This window comes from Lactuca virosa, chromosome 9 (genome assembly GCF_052849685.1).
Source record: "Lactuca virosa cultivar CGN04683 chromosome 9, Lactuca_virosa_CGN04683_v6, whole genome shotgun sequence".
Taxonomy (NCBI): domain Eukaryota; kingdom Viridiplantae; phylum Streptophyta; class Magnoliopsida; order Asterales; family Asteraceae; genus Lactuca; species Lactuca virosa.
The window spans coordinates 238,565,379-238,583,567 of record NC_136434.1 but is presented as its reverse complement, the minus strand read 5'-3'; the positions used below and the strand labels follow the sequence as shown (position 1 = coordinate 238,583,567).

Sequence of the window (18,189 nt, the reverse complement as noted above, 5' to 3'; positions counted from 1 at the left end):
AAAATCTCCATTAAACAACAAAGATTCATAAAAGGTACACTCTGTATGCAAAATAGGTAGAATATCCTAAAGACAAAACTGCACAAATGGTCCATGTGGTTTGCTTAAAATTGTCACTTTGGTCCAAAAAAGTTTGGAGTAGCACCAGAGGTCCAAAGTTTTCATTTTGTTGCGAGTTTGGTCCATTTTGCTTTGAACTTTTTTATATTGACGATTTTACCCTTACTTTTTTCTTTTTCCAGTATTTTTTGTTTATTTAAATACTTTTCTAATTAAAAGAAAAATAATAAAAAAAATTATCTTTTCTATTTTATTTTTATAATTTTTTATAATAGAAAAAATTATCTTTTCTATTTTATTTTATTTTTATATTTACATTAGTGGGCCATCCAATCTCCATAGCAGAAAAATCTTGCTTTTCTTCTGTAGCTGTTGTCTTGCAAGAAGCAGCAACCCAGAAAGATTTCCTGAATAGGGTAAACAAAAGTGCCAATAATGACAGCTGTTGATTATCCCTTTCTATTCGAACATTCAATTCATCGTCTTTGTTGTCATCTTCTTGGCAATCGGTAACCCTAGAAACCCTTTCTCCAGATTCTTTCGATTCTTGATTTACATACTGAAACAATGCAGTGTCATGGTGGGTTTGCAAAGAAGAAGAAGCTAAAGATGGAGAATGGAGGACCTGATTTAAGTTGTCGATTAGGGCTTTTGTTCAAGATCTGGATTAGCTATCACTCGTCTCCGCCTAGCAATCAGATGGAGAATGTGTGACAACCCGAAATTTCAATCTTGTACAAACCATTCAATCCAATCAAAGTTAGACTTGTTCCTGCTAACTTCTAGCACTATTTTGAGTCTATTTGAGCATTCCGAGCCTAGTATATCCAAAGAATGAGTGATAGGAAGTGTCCATTTAAGTTGTAAACTATCAAGCAAACCATAAACCCTCTAAAGAGGTGTTTACGGCCAGGAACCATGAGTTTACGGCCGTAAACCCATGGTGGCCGTAAACACCATGTTATATATATGGTCCTTAGTCATTTTTCCTTCATTTTCACCATTCCAAGCCCAAGAATTCGGAATTCTCTCTCAAGGATCTTGAGACTTTTGCTTCCAAACTTCAAAAATGTAAGTGATTCCTTCCCTCTATGTGTTAATACATCTCTTCTTCTTGATTCACTCTCGAATTCATCCACAAATCTCATCTTTTGAGTCCAGATCTTCAAGATCCTCAAGAACACTTAAGTGTTTTGGGCCGAAAACACCCCCATTTGCCTTCAAAACGTAAGTACAATATCCTTAACTTGTTGTATACTAGAATCACTTGTTAAACATCTAGAAAGCTTCGAGAAATCATGATCAAAAGGGTGTTTACGGCCAAGGCAATCTCCCTTGGCCGTAAACCCTAGTTAGTGGTGCAATGTTGCCACAACTCCTTCCTAAGCCTTGGATCTAAGTCTAGAACACCTCAAGGAAGAGCTTAGGACCTTAAAAACACAAAATGGTACAAGATACCATGAGTTTACGGCCGTAAACTCATTGGGCCGTGAACCCATGGGCCGTAAACTCATGGGGGTTTACTCTTGGGCCGTAAACTCCAAAGTGAGGCCCTGCAACCCTTAGATGCAACCCTTTGTACTTCTAGCACTTGAATCAAAGTGTTTTTCATGTCCTAGGGTGACTTTACTTGCTTAATTAGTTGCTTAATCACTAATTAGAGACATATATGTGTCATTATATGTTGAATAGGATCCGTGTGTGCTCAAGTCCTCACTTGACACTTAGCATCCTATCCGGCACTTCCATCCAAACCACTCACTACAGGTGAGTTCATACCCCGTAATCAACCTTTGAAATGACTTTAAATGCTTTTATGGGGGGGAATACAAGTTGAAACATTCTAGTTATTACATTAATCACATGTGATTGATAACTAGAACGAACATAAAGATTTTCTATTACTTTCAAATTGTTATCAAACTTATGGATTTCAAACACTTCAAAACATTTTATTAAACTCTTTTAAATGCTAAATCCTTTATCAAACTCTTTTAAACTTATATTATTGTCAAAAGCATGTCTATACAGATATATTTATATAAGTAAGATTTGAAGGGCTTAGGACTGATAGCTCACTTTATTTCTTGTTCCTTGTTTGGTTGTGGACTTAGAGTATCCTGTTATTTGTCCGAATGTCGTTGAAACCTTAGTTATATATCATATATATGTGTTTAGATATAAAGGCTTTTACTTCAGTTCAGTACCTTTGGGTAGCAAAGGCATACAAACAACATTACTAGTAAACTATAATAGGTATAGTTTAAGAGATTACTACTCACTATTACTAGTACAACGAAGCATACAAGAGTCAGTACATTTACAAGTCATCACAAACATACTATAACGAAATACAATACACACTAGTCACTATACAAGAGAACATACTATACACTATATAAGAGAATATACTATACACTAGTACAGAGAGAACATTACTACACTATGACTTACTATACAAACATTAGAATACGATAACTGGAATGCGACACACTATTTAAGGATACAACAAGATAGTGTTGTATCATATTGTAACCAGAGTCTCCTGGAGGGAGAGCGGGCATTGTGTGTATAGATCTATACGGTACAGACACTCCCACACCCCGACTGCTAGCTACAGTCCCAGCCGATAAGGCCAAGGGGTGACAAAATGTCACCTCACTACATATGACACCGGAGGGTCATCATTTATTCAGTCATCGATCAGCATGGTTACATACGAGTTCACAATTAAACCTTTAATTAACCGACTAAGGATTAAAGGAAAAAAGACTCCCCGAGGTGTATTGTACATTTAATACTACCTGGAGTCTGTATTTTATTACTTTATAGCCAGCAGTGTCACTGCTGAGGTAAAACATTATTTTCCCTATTACACTTACTTTGTGATCTTCTCACATATATGTTAATGAAAACTATACTTTGATAATGATAGTTATGCTTGGGAAAAACTCATACCTTTACAAATGAACAAACATACAAAAGACGGGTCTTGGTAGAAGACTACATTTCAGTAGAAAATATAGGATTTTCTAGGAAGTACAAACAATTGCAACTTTTACAAGCATTCCACAAACACTTACATTACGTTGTTACAAACATTTTCATACAAGCAATGACACTAAATACTTATGAACTCACCAGCTTTAATGCTGATAAACTCCTTCAAAATAACTTGTATTCTCAGGTCATCAGTAGACAGGTACCGATGAAGCTTTTGAGAAGATGGAGCACATTCAAGACTCATCTCTTATTTTGACTCATATTTTTGGTGACTTATAAACTATACAGAACACGCTTGTATTAAAATTATTCTATTAATGCAATGGATGTTGTTTCTTGTTTACTATTATGCATTGATATGATACTGTACATGACGCCCTCCGCCCCAGAACGTTTCCGCCGTTCCGGTTTTGGGGTGCGACAGAATGGACAACCGGTCTCCGACGAATTCCTTTGTGGTTTTACTCCTCATCGACGAAGACTAACAAATCAGAAGGATCAAGCCGTATCAGCAATCGATCGTTGGGTGTTTGGCAGGTATCGATGAGCAGAAAGAAAGGAAAAATAAAGAGGATGAGGGTTGTGCCTTTTTACGTGGCCTTCATCTCTGCTTTGGTCATCTACGGGGTTGTAGAGATCAAAGGGGATCACATAAATCGAAAGAGGGGTTTGGGGTTTGCTAATCGACAGTGAAGGGAAATTGCCTCCTCTTTGGTGACCGGAGACTCTATCTCCGATGGCAGGTTTCACCCGAGAGAGAGAGAGAGAGAGAGATTTTATTTTTTATTTTTTATTTTTTCTGTTATAAAATTTATATAAATTAAATAGAAAAGGAAATTTTTCTTTTTTCTTTTTTCTTTTTTTTTTAATCTGAAAAAATCTTTAAATAATAAAAAATGAAAAAGAAAAAAATAAGGGCAAAATCGTCATTATGAAAAAATTAATAGTAAGTTGGACCAAACTCGCAAAAAAATGAAAAGTTTGGACCTCTGGTGCTAGTCCAAACCTTTTTGGACCAAAGTGGCAATTTTTGACAAACCACAGGGACCATTGTGTAGTTTTGTCTATGCTAAATAAAAGATTGATTTCATATACCTTCGAATATGTAGACCCATTGCTATCCGATCACTAATATTAACCAATAAATTATATAAACGACTAAATTATTATTTTCTTCTCTCACTTACTCATATTTTTTCAGTTTGGTTCCAAATTATTTGGTTTTCAATTTCCATCCTTATTTTGATGTATGTTTCATACCATTTTTGGTCCTTGGATCGCAGAATCTAACTAATCAGCTACTAAATTATCTGAAATTACTATTTTCCCCTTGGATACAACATGAGAAACAAAAAATAATAAGAATAAAAAAAGAACATCACAATGACCAAACTTTAATTTCAATAGATGCTTACTACATAGGTACCACTCAGAAGTAAAAAAGAATAAGTGCAAGTTGAAGAAATGTACTTTTATTTATTTCTATTACAAATTCGCCATTTTGATTTGAAGAAAAATCCCCTTAGATTTTTAATTACCATCATGGAAGACGAAACACTGAATGGAAATATTATGCATTGATTTGGTCATCTTCTGATGATACTCCCCTCTTCTTTTTCTTGAGTGAATTTTTTTCCCGATTCATTACCTGCAGCTCACCAAATAGAAATATCAACTCTGTAATTCTTCGAATCAATTAACATAAATTTAGCAAGGTTTAATTTCTTAGAGTCGCCATCTTTTTTTTTTAGGATTGAAAGAAAATAAAATAGGAGGTTGCATAAAACTAATTTCCAATTAAATTCCATAATCATTGATTTTGATTGAACCAAAACAGCTTCAATTCGTAGTAAGAACATCAAATTAAGCTTGCAATTTTGGTACAGGGATCAAAAACCAAGAGACAATGTCGTAAACATGTTGATTTTTTAAACAACCGGTTGATTGACCAAATAAAGAAATTAAAGATTGAGAGCCTAAATACACAATGAGAGTAATTAATGTTGAGAGTCGTCACTGTCAATTTACTTCATCCAGTTAAGTTTGTTAATGACAAGGGCATTTCTGTAATTTAATGTACAGGTAGTTAGCTTGATTAGTAAGTTGTATATATTAGTTCTTTTGAAAAACTTGTAAAGTTCTAATCAATGGAAGATTTGAATTCTCTCAATACTGTGTTTATTTTCATACAAGTTAACATGGTATCAGACTGAATTGATCCTCACCTTCCGCAATTTCATTTTCGATTTCACTTTCAATCTTCGTCTTCATCTTCAATTCATTTTTTCTTCAATTCGTCATGTCTGATTCGGAAATAAATTCCACCAATTCAACTATCATTTCTCAATCGAACCCCTATTATCTTGGATCGTCTGATAATCCAAGCTCTGTTCTTGTTACCAATGTCTTTAATGGTGTTGGATTCAACGCATGGAAACGTGCAATGATCATTGCATTGTCCGCCAAGAATAAATTAGGATTTGTAGATGGTTCGATCGTTCAACCTGCTATTACTTCTTCTGAGTATCCTGGATGGTATCGAGTCAATTCCATGGTGATAAGCTGGTTATTGAATTCTCTTCATAAAAACATTGCCGATAGTGTGCTTTTTCTTCAATCTGCATCACAAATCTGGACTGAATTGAATCAACGCTATGAACAATCAAGTGGTGCATTGATTTACCAGATTTAGCAGAAGCTTTACTCTATTTCACAAGGTTCAAATGATTTTTCTACTTACTACACTAAACTCATGAAGATCTTGGATGAATTGCGTGTTGTTCAGGATCTACCTGCTTGTTCTTGTACTGCTGCAACTGCTATCAACAAGTTTCTTGATGATCAGAAACTTATTCAACTTCTCATGGGACTCAATGATTCTTATAAAATCATTCGAGGTCAGATTCTCATGATGAAACCCTTACCTTCTCTTTCCACTGCTTATGCTCTTATTATTCAAGAAGAACAACAGAGGGAAGTTAATTCTGTTCCAGTTTTCAACAATGATGCTATTGCCATGAATGTTTCTCATAATCAGTCTTTTGCTTCATCAAAAAAATCTATTATATGCACACATTTCAAGAAATCAGGTCATACGAAGTCTCAATGTTACAGACTTGTTGGTTTTCCTTCTACTTTCAAGTTCACTAAAGGAAAGAAAGATGAGTCACAGTCTGTTGTGCAGAACGTTCAAAGTGTTTCTACACCATCTACTATGACCTTTTCACATGAGAAATATCAACAACTTCTTCAACTATTGAATAATAGCAACATCAACAATACTTCTTCTCCTCAAGTGAATTCTGCTATTTCAGAAGGAGCATTACATCCTGATGGTACAATTTTTTCTTTTAAACATTTTTGTGCAAATGTTTACAAATCTTCTCATCTTCTTCATAAACATAATTCGTGGATCATAGATTCTGGTGCTACTGATCACATTTGTTCTAATCAAAGTTTCTTTGTCTCTCTTTCTAAACTCATTCAGCCTCATTCTCTTGGTCTTCTTAATGGAATTGACACATCTGTCAATTATATTGGTGATGTTCAGATTCATGATTCAATTGTTCTTCGTGGGGTACTTTATGTCCCTGAATTCAAATACAACCTTCTTTCTATTCCCAAACTCACTTCTCAACTTCATACTTTTGCAATTTTCACTGATGAAAATTGTTTTCTGCAGGACCCCTTCATGAAGAATAAAATTGCTTTTGGACTTCTTGGTCAAAGAATCAATGATTTGTATGTATTTGATCATCATCAAATCAAGACTACATTAGCATATGATTACTTAGTTTTTCCTTCATCGTTGTCTTGTCAAACTTCTGTATTTAGTTCTACTTCTAATAATCAAACAATGTTATGGCATAATAGACTTGGCCATATTTCTGTTGCAAAATTCAAAGATTTGTCTCTTGTATCTTCTAAATGTACTGATTTGAATCTTGAATCTTGTGTTGTTTGTTCAAAAGCTAAACAACGTAAATTGCCATTTCCTGTTAGTGAATCCATGTCTAAGGCATCTTTTGATCTGATTCATGTGGATGTTTGGGGTCCATATAAACACATGACTCATGATGGTTTCAAATATTTCATAACAATTGTTGATGATCATAGTCGACATACTTGGATTCATTTGCTTTCTCATAAACATTATGCTTTTACTCTTCTCAAAGCTTTTGTTAAAATGGTCAAAACTCAGTTTAACACTATGGTCAAAGTTATAAGAACTGATAATGCTTTGGAGTTGGGGTCAAGCACAGAAGGTGTTACTTTTTTTCAAGACAATGGTATTTTGCATCAAAAATCTACTCCTTATAATCCTCAACAAAATGGGATTGTTGAAAGGAAACATCAACACATTTTAGGTACTGCAATAGTACACTTACTCAAGAATTGAGAGGCGGAAGGCGAGTATGATTCAATGAGAGCAGAGAGATCGAGAAGGGCAAGATTCGTGGTCCTGGAGACACAAAAACCTTATTACCATCGTTGTGTTGAATCGATTGCTCAGATTTACAGGGTGCGTCTATCACTTCCATGCATATGAAGATTAACACCCTAAAATTACCGATATTGACATGTGAAACAGATTGATTACATATGTGAGAACAAACTAAAAACAAAGTCATCTTCAGGAACAAACCAAAGTCAAAAGAATAAGGTAACAATGAAATTGTGACCTATGCAGGAAATAAACTTGTTAGACTTCAAATCGGTAGAAAAATGCAAATAAAATATTTTTATCTTTTTGATAGCCTAAATTGGAGGAGTGCAGCTGAATTATGATCGATCAATCTAATAAGGACATGAAGAACTACTGTACCAATTGGTAAATTTTGGTTTGGTTAGTTGGTCTTTCCGCCACGAGCCCTTTTGTACAAGGGAGGTGATAAATCCACTTATAGTTTTTATCTATCCACTTAACAAAATTAAACTTTTACTTTTATGCCCTTTGAAACCACCACATTCTATTATTTTGATTTGTCGTTGTTTCTGTTATCATTTATATATAGCTTATTTAGAAAACCACAATATTCCGAGTGACCCTTAATTAGTTATTATTATTATTTTAGTTGAATTTTGATTTTGATTTTATGTCATATATATATATATATATATATATATATATATATATATATATATATATATATGATTATTATGATTTTATGTCATATATATATATATATATATATATATATATATATCTTTACTATATTATTAAACATATTATATTATTAAACATATTGCCTCTTTCTTGAAAATTAAGAGGTACAATATGTATTACCTCATGTACAATAATAATAAGCATATAACAAATCATGTACGTTTTACACTACAGGGTACACGGTATTACCTTCCCTAATCTCCTAAACACACCACAGCCGCCATCAAACCAATTCTCATCCGTCTCCACCAAAGATACACTCCACCTTTTCCGTAACCCTAGAAAACTTAGATCAACCATGATCAATCAAGATTCTCGGGGAAGTTAAGCATGACAACCCGAAATTTCTATCTTGTACAGTTATTCAAATCAATCAAAGTCAGACTGATTTCTGCTACCTTCTAGCATTGTTTTGAGTCAATTTGAGTGTTCGAAACCTAGTATCTTCAAGTTAGGGTTTAGAATTGGGTTCCACAAGTTCACCCCTACCCAGAAATGGCCAAACACTCCATCATGAGGACTGTACGGCCGTACACCCCCCTCTGGCCGTACACTCTACCCTATAAATGTAAGGCTTGGCCTTCATTCAACCATTTTCACCCTCCTAGTCAAGAACTCATTCTCTCTCAAGTATCATCCGATTTTTCAACTAGATCTTCAAGTGGTAAGTGTTTCCTTCCTTTGATCTGTTGATTCCTCCTTACTCCATCTAGTAAAGATCACTGATTTCATCCATGAAATCACTGAATTTTGGTAGATCTTCAAGTATTCTTCAGTTTCACCAAGAACACCTACTAAGTTCTTGGACTCCAAACACCCCTAAACGCTTCTATATCATAAGTACCCTTCTTATGCTTGTTACTTACTAGTTATGCTCCTTAGAATTCGTCCAAACCATGATCATCAAGGAGTGTGCGGCCGTACACACCTCATGTGGCCGTACACCCCTTTGTTTAGTGTTGAAGGACCTCAAACTCAAGTTGTATGCTATCACATGATCAAGGACACTTAGGGGATGCAAGATATAACCTTGGAATACACTTTTTGACCATTTATTCTTGGAGTGTACGACCATACACTCCATGGTCGTACACACCAGGCCGTACACCCAAGTGGCCGTACACCTGGTGGCCGTACACACACAAGTGTGGTCGTACACCCATTATATGCAACCCTTTGAGCTTTTAACACTTCAATCTAAGTGTTTCCTAAGTCCTAGGGTGTTTTCCTTACATGATTAGCTGTATAAACACTAATTATATACATATATGTGTCATTATATGCTTATTAGGACCCGTTGTGCTCAAGTCTTCACTTGGCACTTAGCATCCTACAAACCAATCTTTCATTCGTATCACTCACTGCAGGTGAGTTCATACCCCTTTAACTTACCTTTTAAATGATTTTAAATGCTTTTATGGGGGGGAATACAAGTACAAACTTTATAGTTATTATATCAATCACATGTGATTAATAACTATCAAACAATGGATTTCTTACACTTCAATCTGTGTTGTCAAACAAATTGCTTCAAATCGTTTACAAACTCTTTTATATATGCAAAACTATTTTGAACTTATATTTTGCCAAAAGCATATCTATATAGAGATAGTTATATAAGTAGGATTGAAAGGACTTAGGACTGATAACTCGCCTTACTTCCTGTTCCTTGTTTGGTTGTGGACTTAGGGTATCGGTTGTTTGTCCGAAGGTCGTTTGAATCTTAGTTATATATTATGTATATGTATATAGATATAAAAGTTCTTCATTCAATTCAGATCCTTTGGGTAGAAAAGGTGTTCAATCATGTTCATTTATACCAACAACATTGCTAGTAAACTATAATAGGTATAGTTTAGGAAGTCACTAATACTATTACTAGAAAATGAAACATACTAAGAGTCAGTTCATACATGACTCAGTACATACTATAACGAGAAACAATACTCACTATAAAGAGAAACATATAGAGAATACTATAACGAGAATCAATACTTACTACACACTATATACTAGAGGACATACTGCATACTAGACGAAGAGAATACTACACTAGAACATACTATAATACAAGAATACTATAACGTTAATGTGAGATACTACTTCATGGTGCGGCATATACTGCTGTGTCACGTTTTGTACCCAGAGTCTCTTGGAGGGAGAGCGTGAATTTGTGTATAGTTCTATACGGGATTGACTATCCCACACCTTGCTGCTAGCTACAGTGGGACATGCAGGTCTACGAGTGACGAATGTCATATCCTTTCGACGTCTCGAACGTCGTGTTATACTAAGTCAAATCAAGTATGGATACAATCATATCACATTTTACCTTAATTAAACTAACAAGTTTAAGGGTAGTTAGTACATTAGTAGTTACCTAGATAAAACTACTAGTACATCTTTATTTTCCTATTCCATTCAGATTGTGATCTTCTCACATAACGGTAATGAAAAACTATATTTTTGGTAATGATAGTCACACTTTGGGAAAACTCACACTTTTACAAAAGAACAAACATAGAAAACAGTCGAGTCTTGGTAGAAGACTACTTTAGTAGAAAATATAGGATTTTCTAGGAAGTTTACAAACATTTTCATCAAACACTTACAAACTCTTACATCAAACATTTACAAGTACTTTCTTCAAACTTATACAAACAATGACACTAAAATACTTATGAACTCACCAGCTTAAATGCTGACCTACGCTTTCAAAATAACTTGTATTCTCAGGTCGCCAGTAGACAGGTACCGATGATCAAGTTTTTGAGAAGATGGAGCACATTCAAGACTCATCTTTTATTTTGATTATTCATTTTTGATGTCATATAAACTATTGAACACACTTGTATTTAAATCATTACTATTAATGCAATGGATGATGTTGTTGCTTGTTTACTATTATGCATTGTTGTGATACTGTACATGACATCCTCCACCCTCGAACGTTCCGCCGTTCCAGTTTTGGGGTGTGACAGATTGGTATCAGAGTATTGTTTATAGTGAATTGAGTATATCAACCCATAAAAGATATACAACTATAAACACAACGGGATTAAATACTCTGACCAAGAGTTTATACTTTTAAATAATAAAATATTTAACCAAAGTATACATACCTGCATTCATACTAAAATCAGTGCCACTAGGACATAACAAAAGTATTACGATTGTTGGACAGCACAAGTAGGCTTGGGGACATATAATCAGATCTGGGAGTGATATAGCCTGATCAACTATATCTTTCCGAGGAGTGATTAGCATGTGCCTAGGAATATTTGTGATGTTGCAGCAAGTCTAAAAGCTTACCAACACTACTACAATGAGAACATTAGAACATAACATAAACTTAAAATACTATAGGAGTATTTTGTGTTACTATAACTACTCATGTGCAAACTAAAAAGGTCTTTATTAGTATGTCAATAGTTGCTAAGTGGATACGCTAAGGTTATATGTGACTAGGGTGTTATAGACTTAGAATCTGAGATCTTTGCTTTACTTCCTGTTCCTTGTTTGGTTGTGGACTTAGAGTTAGGATCACTTATTCGAAGGTCTATCCTGTTTTGGTTACATATGACTGGTATGCACTACGCAAATGTTGGAGTAACTGGTAAGGATCATCTTATAATTATCTTAAATAGTACGTCTATTAATTATTTCTTTTACCCCTATTCTCGCATATATAACATGGCTGGATTCCATATCCTCGGCGACCCGTACTTTCCTAACCAAGGTAACGGTGGATGGCTCGATGTTGAGCCAGAAGAGGAACCTGCAATTCCACTGGACGATGACTTCGCAGAGAACTTCCCGGAGGATTCTGACTCCGAGCCCGAAGTCAACAATCAACCCCTGGTAGCTCCAAACCCAAATCCTAACCCTCGTCCGGCTTTTCAAGGCCCGACGCCTCTGTGGGTGGAAAGTTTGGAGACATGAAGTCAAGAACAGGGTCAACCCATTCCATACAACGGAGACCGAAGCTTCTACAATGTGAGCGAAGGAGTCTCAGCGGACAGAGTCCTGCCTATTCTGGTCCGCAGGATTGCTCGTAACGAAATTCAGGGTAGGACAGCCCTCAACCGAATTGCGGAACATGATGCCAATGCTAGGGTCAATAATATTCGCATTATTCATCTGGAGGATGCTCGCGATAGAACTGCGAGAGACCATGAGTCTCTTTTGCAAGATCTAGCTGTGACTCGAGCTGAAGTCATAGAACATCGCGTGCGCCAGCGAGTGTACGAGCGACGCCTTCTTGACTTGGAGCGTCAGCTGGCTGACTTAAGGGTTCACCCAAGGGGTTCCCGTCGCCAGTAGGGAATGCTCTGCTCAAATTTCCTTCTTATCTAAGGATCAGTCTTCTTATCTATGCTCTAAGTAGCACTTTTCCCTATAAATTCCTGTTATCTTAAGATGTTGAACTTTTGGTCAATAGGTCTTTATTCTCTCAAAATTTTCTTATCTTGGTTTGATGTAGGACCTACTCCTGGGTCATTTTTCCCGAACTTATTACATCTGTAATACCAATATTATTGACAGATATCTAATTTCATGGAAATTATCCAAATGCTTTCATCTTTCTAGTACTAGATTTCTATTCGATCGTACTTTCATCTGTGTTGTTGGGCTATGGAGAGTTAGTCCATGAGTCACTCTCATCATACTCTTTATTAAATTCTTACCAATATCTTCATCTTCGTGATTTCATAGCTTCAAGATGCCTCCGCGCAGATCGAACAGGCGCGCTACTCCAAGAAATCCGAATCAAAATCCACCTCCTCCTCCTTAATTCAACCCAGCAGTTGTTTAAGCTGCTGTGAATATGGCTGTTACTGCAGCCCTGGCACAATTCAACACTATCGGTACCAGCGGGAGTTGGATTAATGTACCTCCCACTGTTGTCAAAACTCCAGTGCGCCCTAGGGAGTGCACGTACAAGGACTTCACCAGCTGCAAACCCAGGGCCTTCGATGGAACTGAAGGAATCATTGCCCTCTCGCAATGGTTCGAGAAAACGGAGTTGATCTTTGAGATCTGCTCCTATCCAGAGGGGAGCAAGGTAAAATTTGCCGCTTGCACCTTCTCGGACCGAGCTCTGACGTGGTGGAACAGCCATGTCAAGTCACTATCTCTAGTAGTGGCAAATGCTATCGGCTGGGAAGCTCTCAAGGAACTCATGATCGAGGAGTACTGCCCGAGGTGTGAAGTTCAGAAGTTGGAGCAGGAGCTCTGGAGCCTAACCATGAAGGGCTCCGACATAGTCTCCTACACTGCCAGATTCAGCGATCTGGTAGCTCTATGTCCGGGAATGGTCCCGACTGAAGCGAAGAAGGTGCAGAGGTATATTTGGGGGCTGGTGCCTTCATTTCAGGGGAACGTTCTAGCTTCAAACCCCACTACCTTCGACAGTGCCAAGCGATTGGCACAAAGGCTCATTGACCATGGGGTCCGTACCCCGTCGGCAACAACAACCCTAGCCATCTCAGAACCATCCAAAAGTGCTGTCAACAAGCGGAAGTTTTGGGATGACAAGAAGAAGAAGAAAGCTGCCAAAAAGCAGCAGGTCGTAGCTGCTCATGCTGCGATGGCACCTGCCGCTGCTGCCCCGATAAATCAGTACGCGGGAAACTTGCCCAAGTGCAATAAATGCAGTTTCCATCATAATGGACCCTGCCGGGAAACACAATGCTCTAACTGCAACAGGAAGGGGCACATTGCCCGTTTCTGCAAGGCTCCGACAAGACCAATCACTCAAGTCCCCGGCGCTGGTGTGGGCCAGGCTTGCTACGGTTGTGGCGAGGTGGGCCACTACAAAAGGAACTGCCCGAAGGCAGGGAACGTCGGCGGAGTGGGAAGAGTTTTGGCCATAGGCCACGAGGAAGCAGTTGCTGACCCCACAATGGCCACTGGTACGTTTCTCCTCGATAACTCATATGCATGCATACTGTTTGATAGTAGAGCGGAGAGGAGTTTCGTGAACCAGAAATTTGCCCGCTTGCTTAAACATAAATCGCATGCACTTAAAGAACCGTTCACTGTAGAAATGGCTAACGGGAAAAAGAGCGCTAACTGCATATACATAGGTTGTACACTAACACTAGATAGCCATTCATTTCCAATCGACCTCATGTCGGTCTCAATTAAAAGTTTCGACGTCATAATCGGCATGGATTGGTTGAGTTATGATCGTGCCAACATCATGTGTTACGAAAAGGCTGTTCGCCTTAATCTGTCGTCTAGCGAGACTATAGTTATCTACGGCGACAAACCCGACACAAACCTTCGCCTCATCTCGAGCATTCAAGCCCATAAATTCTTACGAAAGGAATGTCGCGCATTCCTTGCTCATGTTGTCGATGTGAGCCAAGAGACGAAGGACATAAAGAACATTCAAGTGGTACGTGATTTTCCTGACATCTGTCCAGAAGAACTCCCAGGATTACCTCTGCAGCATCAAGTCGAGTTCAGAATCGACTTAGTCCCAGGGGCTACCCCAGTAGCCAAATCGCCCTATCGTATAGCACCAGCTGAAATGCAGGAGCTATCCAGTCAACTTAACGAATTGCTCAACAAGGGCTTCATTAGACCAAGCTTCTCACCATGGGGAGCACCGGTCTTGTTCGTCAAGAAGAAAGACGGATCGTTCCGTATGTGCATCGACTACAGAGAACTGAACAAACTGGCCGTCAAAAATCGTTACCCTCTGCCTCGCATAGACGATTTGTTCAACCAACTACAAGGGGTGAATTTCCTTTCAAAGATTGACCTGAGATCCGGGCATCACCAGCTACGAGTGCTAGGGGAGGACGTCCCGAAGACAGCCTTCCGAACTCGTTATGGACACTACTAATTTGTAGTGATGCCGTTCAGATTGACCAATGTGCCCGCAGTATTCATGGACTTAATGAATTGGGTGTGTCGTCCTTACTTAGATAAGTTTGTCATTGTCTTCATCGATGATGTAACGCCCCGTTCCTGAGACTTGTTCCCGAAACCCTAGCCTCCTTGAAGTGTGTGTGAGTGATTTTTGCCCTTGTGAAGGAATCTTGGTGCATTGTTGAGCAAGAAGAAGAAGGAGAAGGTAGAAGAACTCAAGGAAGAAGAAGTAGATCCAGATTATACTCCTCTTTGGCCATCCTTTCTGGTATTAAAGTTTTCATCTTGATTATTGTATTGCTAGATCTAGTTTGTCCCCAAATTGATGGTTTTAAGCTCAAAAACCCCAAATCCCTAGTGATGAAGCTTTGTAATCAAGCCATATCTCAGATCTAGCCTCTCTTGAGTTCCAGGAGCTCAAGAAGGCCACCTTTTGGCAGCCATGGCCTTGTTCTAGACAAGTAACCCCCATTATAGCCAAGTTTGAGTGTTATTGCTTCATTGCATCATAGATACACGTAAAGTTAGCAACTTTACGTGTTCAGATTGCCCCAGAAACCTAGATCTATGAATTGGATGCACTGAAACTGATTAGAATCGACTGAATAGAATCTACATGCAAGGGACTCAGCGAGTCGTTCTTCGGACTCGGCGAGTCAGGACGTGAGTCTTAGATTCCCTGTTCAGTAGAAGCGAGTCTGTTTAGCGAGTGGAGTAAAGACTCGGTGAGTTAAGGCATGGATCTGAGTGTAGAGGGACTCGACGAGTCTACGCCCTGACTCGGCGAGTCCAAGACAATCTTCTTCCCACAAGAACAGACTCGACGAGTTGTTCATACAACTCGGCGAGTCAGATAAAGGTTGACTCCATGTTATTATAGAAGTAGAATTCATCGAGTCTTCGCTAAACTCGACGAGTAGAGTCGGAAAAGGGAGTAGAAGGAAAGATAGGGACTCGACGAGTTGGCGGCCCAACTCGGCGAGTCAGGTCAACGAATTGTTGACTTTGACCAGGGGTAAAATAGTCATTTTACCTTAAGATTGGTTATCAGTATCTGATTAAGTGTCTTGTCGGAATTGTAGTCGGGGAGTTACCGGAGCAGCAGTCAGACAGTTCCCGAGCAGCATTTCAGCAACCAGCCTTTCGAGGTGAGTTTTCCTTCCAGTAGGAACGGGTCTACGGCCACAATGTCGGCCCGTTTAGTTAGCAGTAGATCCGGATTACAGTCCGATGCAGTAGTTCAGTATGCTTGGTGTCTTTGTGATACAGGCATGGTATGTGTTATGTGTTCCGGACTATGGTCCGATGCAGTATGCAGTATATGCGTTCATATTATATGATATGATGATGTTATGCTATGTTCAGTCAGTCCCGGACTTCGGTCCGATGCAGTGGGCAAGGCCCTAGTCAGTTCCGGACTTCGGTCCGATGCAGTTTCGGACTTCGATCCGATGTAGTGGGCAAGGCCCTAGTCAGTTCCGGACTTCGGTCCGACGCAGTGGGCAAGGCCCTAGTTAGTTCCGGACTTCGGTCTGATGCAGTGGGCAAGGCCCAGTATGTGTTTTATATGTTATTGTATGGTATGTGGTAGTTTGGGGGAGCTCACTAAGCTTCGTGCTTACAGTTTCAGTTTTGTTTCAGGTACTTCAGCTAGCAAAGGGAAGGGCTCGGGATGATGGCATGGCACACAGCACAGTTTTAGCCTGGGAGTCGGACTCTGATATTTTGATATGATCTTGACACTAGTTTCGATTTGATAAATTTATTATGACATTTTGAGATACATGATTCATGGTTTTTAACTTCTAATATTTGATATTATGGTTTAGTACAGTTTTCAAACAAAAATTTTTGGGTTGTATTTTTGGGACGTTACAAGTTGGTATCAGAGCCTTGGTTTGAGGGATTCGGGCGCACTCCCGAGTGTGTCTGAACTCAAACTAAGGAAGTGTTATAAAGTTTTCAAAAGAAAAGAGTTTTAGAAAAGCAAAAATAATTTTTTTAAAAGAAAAGAACTTTGAAAAGAGAAAAAGGGTGTGGTGCATGCAATCAGCTGAGATCAAGTAAGTACTCCCAAATTATCCATAGAAGTTTATGCTATGTTATGATTATCAGCTTTGTTAGAACAGAATGCTAGATTAGGACTAAGGATCTAGGAAGGATGCCTTATGTGCCTGTTATATGTGTTTCAGCTCTATGAAAACTGCATGCTAGTACAGTTTTGTCAGTATGATAGCCAGAGTAGTATATGCTTGATTATGAGTACTCGATGCTCGAATGCTGCTTGCTTTGTGCTTTTAGGAGTCTTAGTTATCTTTCACTAACTAGTAAATGAATATGTTACGTTACATATGGTGAGGACTAAATAATTTCAGAAGGTTAGGTCTAGCTCTATTGCGTAGCTCTTGTTTGAGTCCAACCGTTGTAGGGTAGGATCTCTCATTCGAAGAACTATCTAGTCTTAGTGATATGTAATAGTATTTACGAGCTAGTTACGGGAGGTAGTCGGGACTTCTGGTGCAGCTGATAGCGGAGAGTGGGTTGGTGATTACCCTAGGGCAAGCCTAGGACGAGAGTAGCAGAGAGCAGTGGTAGTAGAAGGGACTTGGTGGAGTCAAGGCAGTTCTTGAGGAAAGTACGGATAAATGTGGAATGTAGTATGGGCCCGTACTACTGAAAGCAGAGGATCCGTACTCGAATCAAGGAAGGCTGAGATGAGACCATGAAACTTGTAGTAGTAGCGATCCTTCGAGATATATCTGTATTCCTGACGTTGTCATTATGTGTTTTTCAGAATCGTGGTTTTGCGCCCTAGACCAGCAGTTGGCAGTTCAGGTGCCGGTGAGGGATCGGGATCAGGCTCGGGGGCCGAGCATTTGGATGAGCAGACTAGGGAGCGGGATCCCATTGCGAGTACCAGGTGGTTGGCGGATGTCGCCAATGCATTCCGCACCAGCAGATGTCCCGAGGTGGGCAAGGCCAGACTAGCATCCTGTCTCCTGAAGGACAGGGCACGAGATTGGTGGGAGGAGATCAGACATGTCATGGGAGATGACGCAGCTCTCGATGCGATGACC

The 18,189-nt window shown here is 38.7% G+C and overlaps 1 protein-coding gene across 1 annotated transcript; it reads left to right on the top strand.

Annotated features, from left to right (window-relative positions):
* Window positions 1-5,362: 5,362 nt before the first annotated feature.
* On the top strand, window positions 5,363-5,755 carry LOC145140412 (uncharacterized). The gene has a single exon (XM_079073914.1). The coding sequence runs from the start codon at window positions 5,363-5,365 to the stop codon at window positions 5,753-5,755; it is 393 nt and encodes a 130-aa protein (XP_078930040.1).
* Window positions 5,756-18,189: the final 12,434 nt, after the last annotated feature.

Coding starts and splice junctions, on each gene's coding strand:
- LOC145140412 (XM_079073914.1), top strand. CDS start 5,363: ATGTCTGATTCGGAAATAAATTCCACCAATTCAACTATCATTTCTCAA.